The sequence below is a fragment of the Ranitomeya variabilis genome, chromosome 2, assembly GCF_051348905.1.
Source record: "Ranitomeya variabilis isolate aRanVar5 chromosome 2, aRanVar5.hap1, whole genome shotgun sequence".
NCBI lineage: Eukaryota > Metazoa > Chordata > Amphibia > Anura > Dendrobatidae > Ranitomeya > Ranitomeya variabilis.
The window spans coordinates 783537666-783558317 of NC_135233.1; the positions used below are offsets into that span (position 1 = coordinate 783537666).

Sequence of the window (20652 nt, forward strand, 5' to 3'; positions counted from 1 at the left end):
AGCAGACCCTATCAAGTTGCAAAAAATTCAAGCTATCCTGCAGGCTCAGGGCGCATCGGTGCCATTGCGAACTATCCATTGACATTTGAATGAAATAAATCGCTGTGGCTGGAGACATAGGATGATCCCACTGCTGATATAGAAACATTAAAAAAGCTGCATTTTTTTCAACATTTACGTAAATAAGCCAAAATATTTCTGGGAAAGTGTCTTGTGGACAGATGAGACAAAGATGGAGCTTTTTGGTAAAGCACATCATTCTCCTGTTTACCGGAAATGAAATGAGGCTTACAAACAAAACAACACAGTACCTACAGTCAAATATGGTGGAGGTCAAAGATATTTTGTGGTTGTTTAGCTGCTTCTGGCACTGTGTGCCTTGGCTGTGTGCAAGGTATCATGAAATCTGAAGGATACCAAAGGATTTTGGGTCACCATATAGTGCCCAGTATCAGAAATCTGGGTTTGCGTCCTACAGTAGATGATGGGTCTTTCAGCAGGACAGTGACCCCAAACATACTTTAATAAGCACCAAGTCTTGGATGGAAACAAAGCATTGAAGTGTTCTGAAGTGGCCAGCAATGAGTCCTGATCTAAATACTATTGAACACCTATGGAGAGATCTTTAAATTGCTTTTGGGTGAAGACTGTTCTGCCTTCCTCCACGTAGGATGCTGTGTGGATTCCAACATACGGCTAAACCTTAATCCACATCCAAGTAAACAGACTGTGTTGATGCATAAGTCTTATTTATTAGGGTGATGATAACATAAACTATAACGTTGAACAACAATGGTGGATAGTATTCATAGTAGATGATCGAATAGTGAATAATGTTGATGTACAAAGTGGATGTTCAGTGAATAATCATAGTGGATGACTGGTAAAAAACTGTAAAGAATAACAGCATATCAGTATATGCACATACAGGGTGCAATCACATAAATAACTGGGACATTACCACAAGAATTATACAGAGTGCATTGCACAGTAATTCTAACAGCACTGCCCTATTCTATACAAAGATGCCTCTATCTACATGCAGAGTAAACATTAACCTAACTGCAAGCTGCCGAGCACAATCTGCCTAACTATATCAGACTATAGGAGCTGCATAAGGCTCAAATACTAACACAAACAGAAGATGCATTTAACCCTTTATAAACGTACCGAGATCCGTTAGGGTAGGGGTAGGAAAGTAAGTGAGACAGGAGCACGTGTGTCTCTCTTCAGACCTGAGGAAAAATAGCTACTGAAGCTTGTCTTCCACAAGAAGAATGAGGGCGGAACTCACCCAGAAGACATTGCTCTTCTGAGGGAAAAGTTGGTAAACAACATGAAAAGTAGGCAACTGATGACCTCCAGTGGCCACAACTTGAATAACATGATAATTAACTTTCTGCACATTAAGATGGGCAGAACAAAGACATTCATCAAATATGAGAGATCTGGAACAGTTTGCAAAGGAACAGTGGTCTAGAATTCCAGTTGAGAGGTGTAAGAAGCTTGTTGATGGTTATAGGAAACAATTGCTTGCCGTTACTTATTCCAAAGGGCGTGCAACCAACTTACGGTAAGTTAAGGATGGCAATAATTTTGTCCTGGCCACTTTATTTTTTTGGGTGAAATTATGTCCAATTTGCCATTTTTTTTTTTTTCATTTTTTTTGTGTTATTCCAATACATACACAAGAAATGAACATGTGTAAAACAAAATTGTGTAATTGCAATGATTTTATGGGAGAAATACTTCATTTTCTGAATAAATTTCAAGGGTGCCAACACTTTTGAAACAAGGCTCTTGACATCTTGAAAATTCCTTTCAGGACCTTACAATTTTTGATGCCTTAATGTTAATTTGTACCAAAGCATCCAGATGGTCTTTGGCGAGCTTGAAACGTATACATGTGCTGCTTGAGCATGGAGACCTTGCGTGTCCTGCAGGATTTTAATCCAGGACAGCGTAGTGTTACTAACTGTAATGTTTGTGACTGTGGTCCTAGCTCTCTTGAGGTCATTGACAAGATCCTCCGTGTAATTTTGGGCTAATTCCTGGCCTTTCTCAGAATCATCCTTACCCCACAAGGCGAGATCTTGCATGGAGCCCCAGACTGAGGAAGACTGACAGTCATCTTGTGTTCCTTCCATTTTCTAATAATTGTGCCAACAGTTGTTGCCTTCTCACTAACCTGCTTGCCTGTTGTCCTGTAGCCCATCCCGGCCTTGTGCAGGTCTACAATTTTACATGTGCAGATGGAGATCTTGGCACCAAGATTTCTGCCATTTTCCAGGAGTCCACTGCAATGTAAACCATGGAAGTGCGGTTGCTCTGGGCTTTCACAAACCAGCGGAGCCCCATGCCATGGAACACCCATGGGGGAAAAAAGTGCATCTCATAATCTGAAAAATATGGTAACCGTCCGTCTAGTTTAAATCTAAGACCACATCAGAGTAACTTGTAATTAATAAAAAAAACTACCCTCTCCTGTCAGTGTTGTGATATATAACATCCAACGCATTTCCGTCTGAACTGAAGACATCTGGAGTGATGGATTCAATCCGCACCATATGATGCACTCTAAGCATAACAGGGCTGTGTGGCTGAAGGCTAAGGACGACCCCACTGCATTAAAAATAACAACGGAATTTTGCCAAAAGTTACTTAGACAAATTGAAAGTCTTCTAGTAAAATATTTGATGAATATTGTAGCTGTGAATCCAACACTTGTGTGACTTTCTCTCTGTTCCCTCTTCTTCCTGCTTTCATCTCTGCCTTTATGATGGCTAATTTGATCAATTAGTTGAGAGTGAGAGATCATTGCGGGAGGCAGGTTCGGAGTTGAGAAATGTGAAGGGAATCTGTTACCAGGTTTAATCTACCTCATCTGAGAGGAGCATATTGTAGAGGCATTGACCCTGATTCCAGCGATGCCACTTAGTTTACTGGGTGCAGCAGTTGTGACACAATCAGAGTTTTTAGATGTAGCAGAGCTCAGGAAGCTAACTCCACCCACACCACAGCTCTCTGTGTACATTGTCTATTGACAGTAAGCTGCTTATCAGAGGAGGGGGCGTGGTCAGACCAGGACTCACACTAGCTTTAGTCCAGTGATAAACTCCTGGTGCTAAAACATTCATTGTATTAAAACAGCACAGCCTAATAATTAGTGACACATCCCTGAAATCTGTGTCTCAGCCCCCACCTCATGCTGTTTTTAGATTACATACAAAAAACCTGCTGACAGATACTCCCTTTAATGTGTGAAAGTTTTTTCTGCAGTAAAAGAATGACAGAGTTCTCTGTTTTCATGTACATTATTAGTAACATGATTGGAAGAGCTTTTAAAAGACTTGTCACTATATATTTTTAGGACTTTTAGAATACCGAATTTTCAGATTACAGGCTTGGACAGCCATAATAAGTGTTTATTTAGTATAATATTTTACAGTTGGTGATCACGGAGGACACCTGTACAGTGACTCGGTAGTTTATTGTGTTATAGGATGTTTGTGTCAGGACCGAGCAGCTGGTACTATCCAGAGGCGAATGCTCCTCGCTTGTCACTGTCAGTTCGGCTGCTTGCACTGATAATTTCATTGTAATCCAGTTTGTAAAACTTCCTCAGATATGTTGATTTATGACCAGTGTGGGAGTAATTGAATCATCACTTCGTTGCCATTACTGAGGGAGGCTGCCTTGCAATGTTCGGGTCTTGTTTTGATTAAAGATGATTGGGAAGTGTACTGTACTGACAGATGTTGTGCTTGGGTGATGTTCAGATGGAAGAGAATGAAGTGCGTGCGGTTAATTTAACCTTACCCACAGGCAAGGACAGCAATGGGCAAAATAGTGCAACATAATCCCAAAGTACGGATATCTCTGCAATGGGAATATTTATTTAATTGTTTTTGTTTTTTTGCCATAGTTTTGTTATTTATGGCAATGGCTGTGTAGTGTTTAGTAGGTATCTAATACTGATCTTTTTAAGGTCCAGTGCAGACCTTAATAGTTTCTGTTCACATGGAAAAAAAAAACACTCAATCAAATACACTTCACACCACCCTCTTCCACTTCTTCCACTATATAACCTGTCATTATTGAAACATGACTGTTATTGGGTATGTGATTAACCCAACACCAAATAAATTCTTAAAATGCAATAGGCGGAAGTAGTCCCTAATATGTGGCTTTTCAAATGTCATGGTTTGATTAACCCCTTAACGACCGCCGAAACTCCTTTTAAAGGGAACCTATCACCCCGTTTTTTAAAGATTAGATAAAAATAGTGTGAAATAGGGGCAGAGCTGGGCTTTACATTAGTGCCTCTTTGGTGCCTTTACACCCCCGTTAGGCTGCCCAAATACCTTTGTGAAGTGTCCGTTTTGTCCTGTCACTCAAGCTGGTCAGGTCGGATGGGCGTGGTCACAGCGCTGTTTGTCCCCCAGGATCCTGCTCATCATTACGTTGGTGGCGTAGTGGTGTGCGCATGTCCAGCAGATGAATCCACTGCCCAGGAGATGAATAACGGCGCGGTCTTCGCTATTCAGCCGTTTACCGGTGGGCGCGGCCATCTTTCCTGTGGCCGCGCCTGCGCAGATGGAGCGCTCTGCTGCCCGGGGCTTCAGGAAAATGGCCGCCGCGATCTCCATCTGCGCACGCGCGGAAGCCCGCGGCCATTTTCCTGAAGCCCCGGGCAGCAGAGCGCTCCATCTGCGCAGGCGCGGCCACAGGAAAGATGGCCGCGCCCACCGGTAAACGGCTGAATAGCGAAGACCGCGCCGCTATTCATCTCCTGGGCAGTGGATTCATCTGCTGGACATGCGCACACCACTACGCCACTAACGTAATGATGAGCAGGATCCTGGGGGACAAACAGCGCTGTGACCACGCCCATCCGACCTGACCAGCTTGAGTGACAGGACAAAACGGACACTTCACTAAGGTATTTCGGCAGCCTAACGGGGGTGTAAAGGCACCAAAGAGGCACTAATGTAAAGCCCAGCTCTGCCCCTATTTCACACTATTTTTATCTAATCTTAAAAAAACGGGGTGATAGGTTCCCTTTAACGGTGGTAGTTAACAGTACTTAAACCACAGCGCCGTTAATTAACAGCGCTGTAGGAAAAAGTGTATAGCGCCCCCCAGAGTCAGATTTTCTCCGGATTCTCGGCTTCCAGGGGTAGCTGAGACCCCAGAGAACATGATTCGGGTAGATTTTTACCGACCCACGGGTTGCGATTGCTGTCATTAACCGTATAATGGCGACCGCAAAAAAAGTGCTATTTGCCATTTAATTTCTCTGTCCTCTGATGTGATTGCACATCAGAGGACAGAGAAATAGGGTCCCTGATCCCCACCTGATACTTCCCAGTGTCTCCCGGTGTCCCTGGGTCCTACTGCTTCCCCCCCACGTCCGCTGGCATCTTCTTCTGGTAAGAAAATGGCAGGCGCATGCACAGTGTGCCCACCGAGATCTGCCGACCTGCACCCGGCAACAATAGGAAGATTTTTCTTATTGGTTCATTTTGGTCACTGTGATAGACCCTATCACAGTGATCATAATAAAAAAAAAATAACCCCCCCCTTTATCACCCCCTTAGTTAGGGAAAAATAATAAAATAAAGAAAATGTATTTATTACCATTTTCCCATTAGGGTTAGAGTTGGGCTAAAGTGAGTTGGATAAAGTTACGGTTAGGGCTAAAATTAGGGTTAGGGTTGGGGCTAAAGTTAGGGTTAGGGTTGGGATTAGGGTTAGGGGTGTGTTGGGGTTAAGGTTGTGGTTAGGGTTGGGATTAGGGTTAGGGGTGTGCTGAGGTTAGGGTTGGAGTTACAATTGGGGGTTTCCACTGTTTAGGTACATCAGGGGGTCTCCAAACGCGACATGGTGCCACCATTGATTCCAGCCAATTTTGTGTTCAAAAAGTCAAATGGTGCTCCCTCCCTTCTGAGCTCTGCCGTGCGCCTAAACAGAGGTTTACTCCCACATGGGGCATCAGCGTACTCAGGACAAATTGGACAACAACTTTTGGGGTCCAATTTCTCCTCTTACCCTTGGAAAAATAAAACATTGGGGGCTAAAAAATCATTTTTGTTGGAAAAAAATGGTTTTTTATTTTCACGGCTCTGCGTGAAGCCCTTCACTTCTATGAAGCACTTGGACAGTCAAATTGCTCACCATACATCTAAATAAGCTCCTTGGGGGGGTCTAGTTTCCAAAATGGGGTCACTTGTGGGGGTTTCTACTGTTTAGGCACATCAAGGGCTCTGCAAATGAAACATGACGCCCGCAGACCATTCAATCAAAGTCTGCATTCCAAAACATCACTACTTCCCTTCCGAGCCCCGAATTTTATTGTTCATTTTCTCTTTTTACACTTGTGAAAATAATAAAAAAAAAATAGTTCTGAAGCAAAAAGAAAAAAAAAGTTAAATGTTAATTTTTTCCATCCACATTTCTTCAGTTCCTGTGAAGCACGTAAAGGGTTAATAAACTTCTTGAATGTGGGTTTGAGAACCTTGAGGGGTGCAGTTTTTGGAATGGTGTCACTTTTGGGTATTTTCTGTCATGTACACCCCTCAAAGTGACTTTAAATGTGAGATGGTCCCTAAAAAAAAAAAAAAGAAATTAGAAAAAAAAAAAAGGTTTTGTAAATTTTGTTGGAAAAATGAGAAATCGCTGGTCCACATTTAACCCTTATAACTTCCTAACCAAAAAAAAATAGTTTTCAAAATTGTGCTGATGTAAAGTAGACATGTGGGAAATGTTATTTATTAACTATTTTGTTTGACATATCTCTCTGATTTAAGGGCATAAAAGTTAAAAATTTGAAAATTGCCAAATTGTAAACATTTTTGCCATATTTCGTTTTTTTTTCCATAAATAAACGCAAGTAATATTGAGGAAATGTTTACCACTAACATGAAGTACAATATGTCATGAAATAATAGTCTCAGAATCAGCGGGATCCGTTAAAGCGTTCCAGAGTTATAACCTCATTAAGTGACAGTGGTCAGAATTGTAAAAATTGCTGCGAATTGGCTCCGTCACTAAGGGATTAAAACACTATTTCTCAACTTTCCTATTGCTGTAATTTCTTCTGTACACACCACCTTACTTGTGCCAGGACATCCACCACAATAAAACATAATACACAAGCCCTCTCACCACCCCAACATGTTTCGCTGCTACACCGGCTTCATCAGAAGTACAAGTAATGCACCATAGTACACAGCCTACACTTTGTCCATACTCTGTGGTCTTTTTTTGTAAAACTTTTGTTTGAATGATGTCTTGTTCATGAGAACACGAGGACTGCCTCATGCTTTCAGGATTACGCCAGAATGTAGCTGTCAATTTTTGCTTTTTTATCCTGACGAAATTTACCAAAATGCTGCATGCGGCATATGAGAGAATCGGCATGATTACGTGTGTCACGCAACACTGAAGTCGCAGTGATACATTGCAGCATTGGATGTAATGGCTTCTTTTTGAAGCTGACGCGGAGTCGCAAATGTTTTGAAAATGTCTTCGATTTTCTGTCCATTATTATTATTATTTATTATTATTATTTATTGTTATAGCGCCATTTATTCCATGGCGCTTTACAAGTGAGGAGGGGTATACATAATAAAAACAAGTACAGTAATCTTAAACAATACAAGTCATAACTGGTACAGGAGGAGAGAGGACCCTGCCCGCGAAGGCTCACAATCTACAAGGGATGGGTGAGAATACAGTAGGCGAGGATAGAGCTGGTCATGCAGCGGTTGGTTGATCGGTGGTTACTGCAGGTTGTAGGCTTGTCGGAAGAGGTGGGTCTTCAGATTCTTTTTGAAGGTTTCGATGGTGGGCGAGAGTCTGATGTGTTGTGGTAGAGGGTTCCAGAGTAGGGGTGATACGCGAGAGAAATCTTGTATACGATTGTGGGAAGAGGAGATAAGAGGGGAGTAGAGAAGGAGATCTTGTGAGGATCGGAGGTTGCGTGTAGGAAAGTACCGGGAGATGAGGTCACAGACGTAAGGAGGAGACAGGTTGTGGATGGCTTTGTACGTCATGGTTAGGGTTTTGTACTGGAGTCTCTGGGCAATGGGGAGCCAGTGAAGGGATTGACAGAGGGGAGAGGCCGGAGAATAGCGGGGGGACAGGTGGATTAGTCGGGCAGCAGAGTTTAGAATAGATTGGAGGGGTGCGAGAGTGTTTGAGGGGAGGCCACAGAGCAGGAGGTTGCAGTAGTCAAGGCGAGAGATGATGAGGGCATGGACTAGGGTTTTTGCAGATTCTTTGTTGAGGAATGAACGGATTCGTGCAATATTTTTGAGTTGAAGTCGGCAGGAAGTGGAAAGGGCTTGGATATGTGGTTTGAAGGAGAGATCAGCATCAAGGATAACCCCGAGGCAGCGAGCTTGTGGGACTGGGGAGAGTGGGCAGCCATTTACTGTAATGGATAGGTTCGTTGGGGGGGTCACGTGAGATGGGGGAAAGATGATGAATTCTGTTTTGTCCATATTAAGTTTCAGAAATCTAGCAGAGAAGAAGGATGAAATAGTGGACAGACATTGAGGGATTCTGGTTAGTAGGGAGGTGATATCTGGTCCAGAGATGTAGATCTGTGTGTCATCAGCATAGAGGTGATACTGAAAGCCATGAGATTCTATGAGCTGTCCCAGGCCAAAGGTGTAAATGGAGAAGAGCAGGGGCCCAAGGACTGAACCTTGAGGAACTCCGACAGATAGGGGGCGAGGTGAGGAGGTGGTGTGTGAGTGGGAGACGCTGAATGTCCGGTCTGTTAGGTATGATGAGATCCAGGATAGGGCCAAGTCTGTGATGCCAAGCGATGAGGGTCTGTAATAATAGGGAATGGTCCACTGTGTCAAAGGCAGCCGACAGGTCGAGGAGGAGGAGAACAGAGTAGTGTCGCTTGCTCTTGGCGGTTAAGAGGTCATTGGTGACCTTAGTTAGGGCAGTTTCAGTGGAATGGTGTGACCGGAAGCCAGATTGTAAGCGGTCAAAGAGGGAGCAAGAAGAGAGATGGGAGGACAGTTCAAGGTAGACGTGTTGTTCCAGTAGTTTTGAGGCATAGGGGAGAAGTGATATAGGGCGATAGCTAGATACAGAGGATCGGTCAAGAGAGGGCTTTTTGAGGATAGGTGTGATGGGGCATGTTTAAAGCTTGAGGGGAAAACACCAGTTGTTAGTGATAGGTTGAAGAGATGGGTTAGGGTTGGGATGAAGATTGTGGTGAGGTTTGGGATGAGGTGGGATGGGAGCGGGTCAAGTGCACAGGTGGTGAGATGTGATTTTGAGAGTAGAGTGGCGAGTTGATCTTCTGTAATGGAGAAGTTGGTTTTGGAGGTGGAGGGTAGGGAATTTGGGAGGAAGGGCTCTGGGGCTTGTTGGGCTCTCATTATCCCAAGTCACATGCGACACACTTGTCATAGACTTCAATGCAGGTTGATGTGTAGCCCCAGCCTTAGAGGCTTTTGTCTCCGGTTTTGCTTGGTTTATAGCTACCAGTATTATCTTTCAACTTGTCTTCCAAGCACCTATCTAGCGATATTTCAAGCTTATGGGAGTCAAAACTATTGACTGGATTATCTTAAATAGCAACAATACTTTATTTTTTTTTTTTTATAGACCAACAGTATAGAAGAAGAAACGATGTATATATCTTAATCTAGAAATATGCCCCCCCCCCCCCCCTTATTAGTCACTACTTACTTGCCCATTCTGGTCATTCACTCTCAAAAACTCCTCAAATCTGTCTAAAAAGACATCGGCTGCCTATGGTAGTCTATGGAGGGGGTGGGATAAAAAAGCTGGAGGGAGTCGGGAGCAGGAGAGCTGAAGATATAGGTTTGCAGATTTGAATGCAAAGTTATAACAGACAGCTAAATATGTAGGTTACACATATGGTCATAAATAGTGTTAGGGTGTGTGTCCACGGTCAGTAAACGCTGCTTGTTTGACGCTGCGCAGAGCTGCAGCGTGAAACACGCAGCGTCCAGATGTTCCAGCATAGTGGAGGGGATTTTTTGAAATCCCGTGTCCACTATGCGTGGAAACCCGCACGCGGCGGCCCTGCGACTACGGACATGCTGCGCGTCTTTTTAGATCGCAGCATGTCCGTACACCTTGCGGGGACGCAGCGTCCCTGCAAGGCATAACACAGGGCCCTATGGGAGGGGGGCGATGATCCCGGATGTGTACTGTACACATCCGGCATCATCGCGTCCCAGAAGGGGGCGGGGCTTAGCGCCGAGCAGCTTCGCCAATACCGCCGGCCATCCTGAACGTGGACACGCAGCCTTATTCTTCAGGATCACACAACCGCTTGTTTGGAGAAGTCGCCTAAAAGTCCAGTGACACTAAATAATTACCTATTCGACTTTTTGATTGCGGCAATGGAAGCGTCGTCTTTCCTCGTCTTCTCTGCTTTTTACTTCCTGGTATTAAATATCCACTCTATAGTATTGATTTTTGGAATGATTTTCGCTACATGTTCAGGAGAGTGGTTTTTAATTCACTCTCTTCAGAATTAATGTGTTGTGCCGGAGCTACTCAAAGACCAAATTAAGAACGTTGCCCCCGCCAAGCCGACCTACAAATCTGTTCTGCATACTGCTGAGGAACGCTGTATTCATCTGTGGTTCCTGCAGATCTCTGCTGGCTCTTCTGAAGCCGCCCCACCCTGAAAATAGTGTCATTTCTTATCTGTTATTCTACCAAGGAGTCTAAAGTTCCTCTGATCTCCCCTTTTTACAATTAAAACTTCTTACGTGGACACTTTTTTTTGCTACGAACAGAAGGCCCGAAACATCAAAACTTTCATGACATTTTTGTGGCTTTTAAAAGCATTAAAAAGTAGCAAAATGTAGTCACCACTGGGAGTTGCGCCTATTTTTTTGCAAATTTGGTGTTTTCACTCCAGTTTCTCGCAGCTCTTCCAAAAATGGGCAAAGCTAGGATGTCTAATTCATGACGAGCTGTGGCATTCCATGCATCAGTAATCTCACTCCAGCCCATGACCGGAGTATGATTTCTGGCATAGCACGTCACTTGTCAGACGCTCCAGATTTGTGAAGAGGCACAAATCAGAAGTGTCTGACATCACCACACCCCATTCATCAAGACCTGCAGTGTTCATGCCAGTCTTGATGTATCGGGCCCATTGATTGAAACTGTTCTTTCATGACTGGTAATGCTGCAACAAACTAATCCTCATTAATCAGCAATTTTTGGAACATAATTAGTTTGGAACGTTCACATGCTTTTTTTTTTTTTTACATAGATTTTAAATCGGATTTTCTCCAAAGTAAACATACTAAACCGTTTCAAAGCTATTTAAATAATCTACCTATTGATTTTGAAAGTAAATTTTTTCAATGAAAAAAAAAAAGGATTTTTTTTAACAATGTTTCCATGTCAGATTTTTCTATTCGAATGACCTATGTAAAAAACAAAAAAACAAAAACAAAAAAAAAAACCTTGTAAGCATACCCTTAGAAATATAATTATGCTTTTACAGTATCTCACATTTATATTGGCACACAGTTCTATTTTCAGTATTGTTGCGTTTTCTGTGCCAAGGTTAGACACATACACAGCTATACACAAATGTAATGTTAGCTATTGTTATAGATCTTTAGTAGCATTTAGTGATGAGCGAGTGTACTCGTTGCTCGGGTGACCTCCAAGTATTTTTTTAGTGCTCGGAGATTTAGTTTTCATTGCGGCAGCTGAATGATTTACAGCTACTAGCCCGCTTGATTACATGTGGGGGTTCCCTAGCAACCAGGCAACCCCCACATGTACTCAGCCTGGCTAATAGCTATAAATCATTCAGCTGCCGCAATGAAAACTAAATCTCCGAGCAGTAAAAAAAATACTCGGAGGTCACCCGAGTCGCTCATCACTAGTAGCGTTGCATCCAAAAAGCTCTCTAGTATCTCTCCCCTCTGCAGCAGGAGGTTAGTAGCGCTGATGACGTGTCGGCGGATGCCTTCTAGAGTGCGTGTGTGCTTATTAGGGGAATAAATATAAAGCTATGTTTTTGGGTTTTGTGCTTTTTTTTTTTTGTAAGTAAAAAGAGGAAAAAAGAAAATATTTCAGCCAGCACAACCAATTTAGCAGGATTCCCACACCCCAGATATTGGCTGCCGCTCACCATGTCATTCAGGCTTTTTACAGATGTGTAAATAAGGGAGAGGGAATTAGGAGTGGGTTTGAATTGGGGAATGGCACCATGCTATTCAGCACAACAAGATCTTGGGTCACACGACATACATTCCGGCAGATCTAGAGCCGGCTGGTTACATGCTCATCTTACCTGACTAAGGGTACCTTTACACAGTGCAATTTTGATCGCTACGACGGCACGATTCGTGACGTTGCAGCGTCGTATGATTATCGCTCCAGCGTCGTAGACTGCGGTCACACGTTGCAATACACAGCGCTGGAGCGATAATTTCATGACGTATTTGCGATGTAGAAGCCGTTGGTTACTGTGCGCACATCGTATACAACCTGTGTCACACGATGCAATCATGCCGCCACAGCGGGACACTAGACGACGAAAGAAAGTTTCAAACGATCTGCTACGACGTACGATTCTCAGCGGGGATCCGGATCGCAGTAGCGTGTCAGACACAACGATATCGTAAATGCATCGCTGGAACGTCACAAATCGTGCCGTCGTAGCGATCAAAATTGCACTGTGTAAAGGTACCCTAACTTTGGACACCTGTTTTATGTATTTAAGCTATTCAGCCATACTCAGTGACTGATTGGGACCACCCCCTTGACTACTAGCTGGATATGATTAGCTGTTAGAGAGGATTGAGCATGCTAGTGAGCGCAGTTACTGTCGGCTCAGCACACCTCCATTCTTTTAGTAGCAGGTTGGAATTGCTGCTCTGTCTCATTTACTTGAACACAGCAACTACTTAAGCATTTAATAGTCCCGTCGAACAGCTGAGGGTTCTAAGTCAGACCATCATGGATCATCAGTCACTACTTGGAGAACCCCTTCTGAATTCCTATTGTTTCCCCCCAATAAAATAATAATGCTTCTACTCACCTCCAGTGTTGGTGCTGTTCCAGCGGTGTTGGCACGGGCTCTCCTGGGGATCACTTGACATTGTCTTGTGATCCCTGCTGCCAATCAGTGCTTGCTTCACTCTCCTGTCCTATGAATGTAATTAACATCCATAGGAAGAGCGGGAGCAGCATCAGCTCTAACTTCCTCCTGATATCTAGATTGGTCCAACGGCAGGCAGAGTGAGGCCAGAACTGATTGGCCACAGGTCATGTGGGACCCAACAGTGCCAGTGGTGACACCGCTGGAACAGCGCCGGCACAGGAGATGGGTATGGGCATTATTATTTTATTGGGGGGAAGCAAAGGGATTCAGAAGGGCTTGTCCAATTAGTGGACATCCCCTCAGTAGGACTTAAAAACCTCATTATTAATATTTTAGGTCCCGTAGTGACAACCTTCTGGGATTGTAAAAAAAAAAATATATAGCACACATCAAAATGCAATTCCCCATTTTGGCTGAGTTCAGCTTGCACTACACGTTGATGCAGATTTCATATTCTGGATATTACCCATGCTGTAGTGCAGGTCCCCCAGGTAATTGCAGGCGTCTTTTTAGGCAATGCATGTTTCCATAAAGTGTGCTGGTACTACTGCTAGTTGTTCAGTGATCTGAAAATCATAAGGCTGGTGTAATCCAAGCAGTCACCTAGGATTATAATGTAAGCAGTGGATAACAAGCAAGATATATTGCCTTTTTCCACTGTCGGTGTGTAGAGACCACTTCACTATTTTTCTGTAATTGAATTTGTGACGATATACATCATGTTTATTATAGTGCGCTCTGGAGTACACTTTGTTCTCCGTAGCTCACACACTTCTGCCTTGGCTGGCCACATCCGGTGTATAATTTAAATGCAGTTATTTATCATATGAATCTGGAAATCTGTCTCCAGATGTCTACCTTGGTCGTCCATTGTAATTCTGAAGTTGAGAAATAATGGTCTGAAATTTATTAGGTGTCTCCCCATAATATTCAGCACTTGTGTGCTTCACAATCTCTGCTTGTCCTGGGGAGAAAACGTCTTCTAGGCCACCCCAGTTACAGTATAGGAAAAATTCCTGCTCTGTCCAAATTTTCAATTTTCTTACCTGGATAATATTCCTGTTCCTGAGAATACTTTAAAGGGAATTCGTCAGCAGGCTTTTGATATTATATCTGAGAGCAACCTAATATAGGGCTAGTGATCCTGATTCCGGGGGTGTATCACAGACTAGGCTGTGTACTGTAGTTTCAATACTATCAGTGTTTTATCAGCAGGAGATTATCACGGCAGGACTAGATCTCATGTTCACTGCAGTCGGGCTAATCTGTCTAACCCCGCCCCCAGCACTTGGGCCCCTTACTGACAATGCACAGTGCACAAGAAGCTGCCAATCAGGGCTGTGGGTGGGGTGAGACACCGCTTGGCATTATGATCACTGCAACATCTACATCAGATAGAACAGGGATTCTATGAATCTGTAGCAAACAGTCCAGTACGTGACACATCCCTGGAACAAGCCTTTCTTACCCTTCCCGGCTCTACCTCTCCTTCTCTGCTGTGGTCTTTGCTGAGCGGCTGCAGCAGTGACGTCACATCTACATCACTTCTAACTACTGCAGTCTATCGTTGGACTTGGCGGCTCTAGTTCCTGAGGCCTGTAGACATATCACTGCTGCAGCCCATCCACAAAGCCCAGAGCAGCGGCAGGGAGGCAGTGCTGAGCCCCGGGAGGCTGAGAAAAAGCTCAGGTTGCTGTTTTACACATCTTCTTTAATAATAAAGAGAACACACCTTTAATTTCACATGTTTCTGAAGAACAGACGTTGACAAACTTACACTATTTGCTCTTTTTCTATAATAGTTTTTCAGAATTAATTCTCTGAATTGTTGAATGCCTTTCTTTGGTTCCTTTCCAGGCAATTTCTCCGAGTTCTTCCTCTGCCCAGTGAAAACTGGAGCTCTTTGGTTGAAGAATGGTGCTGCCACCCTGATCCCTTTGCCAATCGAAGTTGCCTGCCCAAGGTTAACGACTGCTTTCTGGGAGACACGTTCCTTCTAGTGAATAAAGCAAATATTTCAGACCCCCCTAGAGGGACTAATGAGATGTCATCTGTTCCTCATCCCGTTGTTGAAAATGTCTCAGTAAGTTATTAGTGTTAATGACATCAACTAATTGGTACATTTATATTGCCCAGCATAACTTTATTATCTCAAATGAGGTTTATTTCAGGCAGAAGGGGACTCCTAATCTCTCAGTTAGTGGTTCCGAGAGCGGTTATCAAATACCATGTGAAATAAGTTTGTGGGTGAAATGATCTTATTCATTTTCCCTGACAATATTGCATGTCAGTGCTCGATCATATCTTCCTGTGGGAGTTAAATGGCAGCGAGCCCTGCTGCTTGCATTTTCTTCTGAACTTCAGAAGGAAGAATTGGCGCATTGACTGCGTTGGTTGAAATGTTACTCTTGGGTCTTGCACGGGAACATTTCTTAATATTTATCTGGAAAAATATTATATTCAATGAACATCTGAGGCAAGTTACATACACAAGATAGCAGGGCGAAATCACAGAAAAGTCGGGCCCTCAAGGATCATCAGAATGGTCGACCTGTGCTTCTGGTTCTCTCTGGGTTCCAATACTACAATTGGGGGTGCAGATCACGCATGCACCTTGCTCCACATGAGAGGGCTCCACTAACATTTGACACTGATTTCCTATTATTAGCATAGGTCATCAATATTCGATCAGTGGGGCTCCAACACCTGGCACCTCCTGTGATCAGCTGGTAGCAGCTTTCTGCACTGCTCCATTCAAAGTGTACCAGCCTGTGCTAGGTACTGCACATCAGCACGTATTCAATGTCTACATTCAGCCGTCAGCGCAGCTATGAACAGCTGATTGGTTGGTGGTGTCGAGTGTTAGACCTCCACAGCTCAACAATATCAAATGCCCTATGAACCCTGAATGGTAAGCTTTTACCGATAGGCGCTTGTTTGAATGCCTGTTTAAACAGGCAGACTAAAGTAAACTATACGCACTGAACAGTCTATATTGGATCACCCAGTGCACATAGGCTGCCATTGTTCTCGGCAAACCGGATGATGCACCGCCGAGAGCAGTCCTCTTTTATGCTGCATAAAGGATAATTTTACCCAGTGAATTAGCGTTTTACCCCTTCTTCGGGTTAGCGCAGCTGCCTGTTTACAAAGCAAGATAATCAGGAAATGAGCGTTTTTAGCAGCGCTCATTCACGATTATGTTGCATTGTAAATGCCCTTTACAAAGATAGCCAAGCACAGCACTTAGCTGTCTTTCTATGTCCCTTTTTATAGACTGTAGATAGATTAGTACCCATGCCACCAAAACCCTGGTTCCCCACTGGTCTCTTTATTGAGACCTTAGTTACATTTTTGTGTTTGTCATCCATAGCCATCCACATTTAAAAATGGCATTTGCGTATATAATTCACATGCATGCTTATATAGTGTATATATAAAATGTTAGTTTACATCTGCATTGCCTGTGTGCATCATAAATGCGAGGCATGGACATCGACATCTTTTTAATTTTTTTTTATCCAGAACACTGTAAACTTTGGAATATTTTCTTCTATTTCACTGTGGTCGGGTTCACGCAGGGCTATTTGTGTGCATACAAAAACAGTTTACCAGTATTTCTCTTGTCCTCCCTTTTATGATGTACATTAAAACCATTATTCTTAGGATTATTATTTGCTTTTGTGGCTGCTTCATGTTTGCAGCTTTATTTTTTTTATTTCTGCCTTTATTGTATCATGACCCAGCACAGGCAGATGTACCGCACGGTCAATAAAAGAGTTGGGACTAACAGCGCTTTGCTCACATCTATAAAGTAACTCTGACATTAGAACAAACCAGTTTCCGAGAGCGGAGCGGGGCAGCAGTATAATGTATTGTGCCGGCACACTTCTGTATTATGGCGAGCTTGGACAAGTGAGCGCTGGAAAAGACAGATGTCACTGAATGTCAGCACTAGAGTTCAGCCTGCCCTCCCGAGGGGGGGATATAAAATTATACATTCTTTGACTAAAGGTGTAATGTGACATTTAAGTGACATTTTTCTGGCTTGCAGAAATCAAAGGAAAATACCAAAGTCGTTTGCAAGCGTTGCAAAGCAATACTGGGAGAGACGGTGTCATCAGGTATGTAAAGGAGAAACAATCGGAATATCGGGCAGACAATAAAAGGCTCATCTCGCGCTCTTGTTAGGACACTGCCGACGGCTTCATAAGGTGTAGTATTGTAAGGGGAGATAAGGCAAAGTTTTCACAGTCCCAGTAAATCAAGTTAATTCCTATTGTCATCGGGGGTTTTTCTTCTTCTGTAATGCAGAATATGATATTCATTGAATAGGTTTTCTAAATGGCTCATTATTTCCAAATTAAACCCATGAGAGTCACGGTGGAGTGATAGATCAATGCATTGCAGTTTGTATGGGGCAGGTGGATCCACACTCACATTGTCAAGGGCATTGGTGACCCAGATAATATTTCTGGTAAATACTGTGCCAGGCTGTAGGATCAGAAATAAGTCTTTCGGCTCTTGTTGGAATTCTCCTTCAGACGAGCTTATTAAACATCCTTGTGCAAAACTGCTAGCATGCGGACAGCACACTGAGCAATGCACATTAGCTCACTTGAGTGATTATACACACGAACTCATGGCCTGCGTGGAGAAAAAAAAAAAAATCAAAGTATGTACTAATTTAATCTGTGTTCTGGATCAGACTTGTATATTATATGCCTGGGTGCAAAGAGCCATTTTACGTCCAGGAAAAAAAACTAAGGATTTTTCATTTGTATTGTCATCCGTGTGTCCATTATATATATCCCTATACAATCTCTATGTCCATTTTGTTCATCTGTTGCTCAGTGGTTAGCACTGTTACTTTGCAGCTCTGGGGTCTTGGGTTCAAGTCCCACAAAGGACAATATCTGCAAGGAGTTTGTATGTTCTCTCCGTGTTTGCAACTGTTTCCTTCGGGTCTTTAGTTTTTTCCCCACAAACACATAACGATAGAGCATCTAGATTGTGAGCCCCAATGGGCACAGTTTATTATAATGTCTGTACAGCGCTGTGGAATATGATGGCACTATATAAGCAAAGCATAATAATAATTAATTTATGTGCACAATTTACTAAATGATAATGAATAAATAGTTTCCTACCTTTTATGATTGTAATTTATTAGTGAAAAACGCGTGACATAGGGATGGTAATCGATATATGATTCTTTTTTCTCCAGTACGTCCCTCCTGGCAGCACCACCAGGAGGTTGTCCTTCATATCCTTGATAGGGACATGAACACAGAAGAGGTTAAATAGCCCCTTCCACCACCACCCTTCAGTGTTTTTCCTGTCCCTATCAGGGACAGACGCAGGTAGAGGAGCATAGACGTACAAAGACAAATACCTTGCGTCCGGTTGAACAGGGGGCTCGCGGCGAAACTCCATCTCTCTAGGGGGCTCTGGAGTAGTGAAGGCTCGGTGGCACGAGCCCCACAACACCGCTGACACCGTGAGAGGTCCCTCAGTGGCTGGTTGAGCTGTGTGCTCCCGGCGTCGGCCACATCCCTCAGCAAAAGGGCTCTGGGCTGCAGCTGCTGCGGTAGCGCTGTCAGAACTTCCGGTCGAGGAGCACGCCGCGGGTGAGTTCCAGAGGGCGGAGCCTCTCGGGCCGGGAAAGCCGGCGTCTCCTTCCGGCGCACCGCGTCATGAGAAGGCATGCCGGCGATGACTTCTAGGGGGCGGGGCCGGAGATACAGTAAGACTTCCGGCGCTCTTCGTTGTTGGGAGCGCACTGGGTCAGATCCTGGGGGCGTGGCTCAGGAACCCTGGAAAACAGGCAGAGCAGGGACACTTCCGATCTAGCCAGTGTGCTTTCCATTGGGCGCATGCGCAGTCCGGGTGAACACCTGCAACACCTAGACTGGCAGCAGCTGAGCTCGGAAGGAGGACGAATCGGATGTCTTGAAGCCGGGTAAGGCAGACTACTTAAGACAGACAGCTGACAGCACACACTGACTTTGTCAAGATGGAGAGTGCTAGCCGTCCTGACGTCCAGTCCTTAGTCATCCCTGGACCTCGTGAGTGAGGTATAGCGAGGGTCTCTCAGCTGGACTAGCTATAGATAGATACAGGACCTTCCTTTCCATATTGCGTGCTAGGACAAGGAGATGCCTAAGCGATCCACGACAGCAGTCAAGAGGAAGTCCAATAAGTGCCCACTATGCTCTACCAAACTTCCTGAAGCATACGACAAAAAGCTGTGTGAGACATGCATTGCCAAGCTGCTTAAACAGGAACAGACCTATTTGTTGGCTAACATATGAACCATGATCAGAGAAGAGGTTCAGGCCAGTGTTGCTACAATAGGACCACCTCAATCTCTCTCCCCTAAGAGACCCAGATGGGACATGTGTTATGATCCCTAGTGGCGGAGGATCACAAATAGATCAGCAAGTGATTAAACTAAGGACGAGCTCTAGGGAGATGGTAACTGGACTGATCGCAAATCTGAACCTATCCAAAACAACTAGAGGTAGCCGGTGAACGTGCCTAAAAAATTCTTAGACGTCTCGAGCCAGCCTGAGGAACTAGCTACCCCTAAAGAGAAAGAAAGACCTCGCTTGCCTCCAGAGAAATAATCCCCAAAGATATAGAAGCCCCCAACAAATATTAACGGTGAAGTAAGAAGAAGGCACATACATAGGGATGAAATCAGATTCAGCAAAAGAGGCCCACTAGTACTAGAAAGCAGAAAATAGAGCAGGGGTCTATGCGATCAATAAAAAACCCTTACAAAATATCCATCCTGAGATTTCTAGAACCCACACACCAACTAACGGTGTGTGGGGAGAAACTCAGCCCACTAGAGCTCCAGCAAGCGAGGGAATTACATTTTAGCAAGCTGGAACAGAAAACATGATAAACACTGCTGATCAAAAAATGAGCAAACAAAACTTGGCTTATCCTGGATGGACTGGGAGCAAGGTAGTCAGAAGGAATCTGAGTAGCACTGATTACATCGACAGCCGGCCACAAGTGGAAGTAAAACAGAGCTATATAGGAACCTCCCAGAGGATAACGAACCAGCTGATAGCCAGAGACCAGCAGGATAACAAACAAAGCCACCAGGGGGAGCCCAAAGCAAAAGTCACACAATACCACCAGTGACCACAAGAGGGAGCCCGAAAACAGAGTTCACAACAGTACCCCCCCCCCCCTTAAGGAGGGGTCAACAAACCCTCATGAAAACCCCCAGGGCGATCAGGATGAGCCACATGGAAGGCACGAACCAAATCGGCCGCATGAACATCAGAGGCGACAACCCAAGAATTATCCTCCTGACCATAGCCCTTCCACTTGACCAAATAGCGGAGCCTCCGTCTAGAAACACGAGAATCCAAGATCTTCTCCACCACGTATTCCAATTCTCCCTCAACCAGCACCGGGGCAGGAGGCTCAACCGGAGGAACCACAGGTACCACATACCTCCGCAACAACGAGCGATGGAAAACATTATGAAT

General features: G+C 44.1%; 1 protein-coding gene across 1 annotated transcript in view; it reads left to right on the plus strand.

The window, feature by feature from the left end:
- Positions 1 to 20652, plus strand: part of UBE3D (ubiquitin protein ligase E3D) — a 324905-nt gene that overhangs the window by 69531 nt on the left and 234722 nt on the right. The window contains exons 4-5 of the mRNA XM_077289817.1: positions 14999 to 15224; positions 17196 to 17265. Of these exons, the coding sequence (XP_077145932.1) occupies positions 14999 to 15224; positions 17196 to 17265 (296 nt within the window). The remainder of the gene's footprint in view (positions 1 to 14998; positions 15225 to 17195; positions 17266 to 20652) is intronic.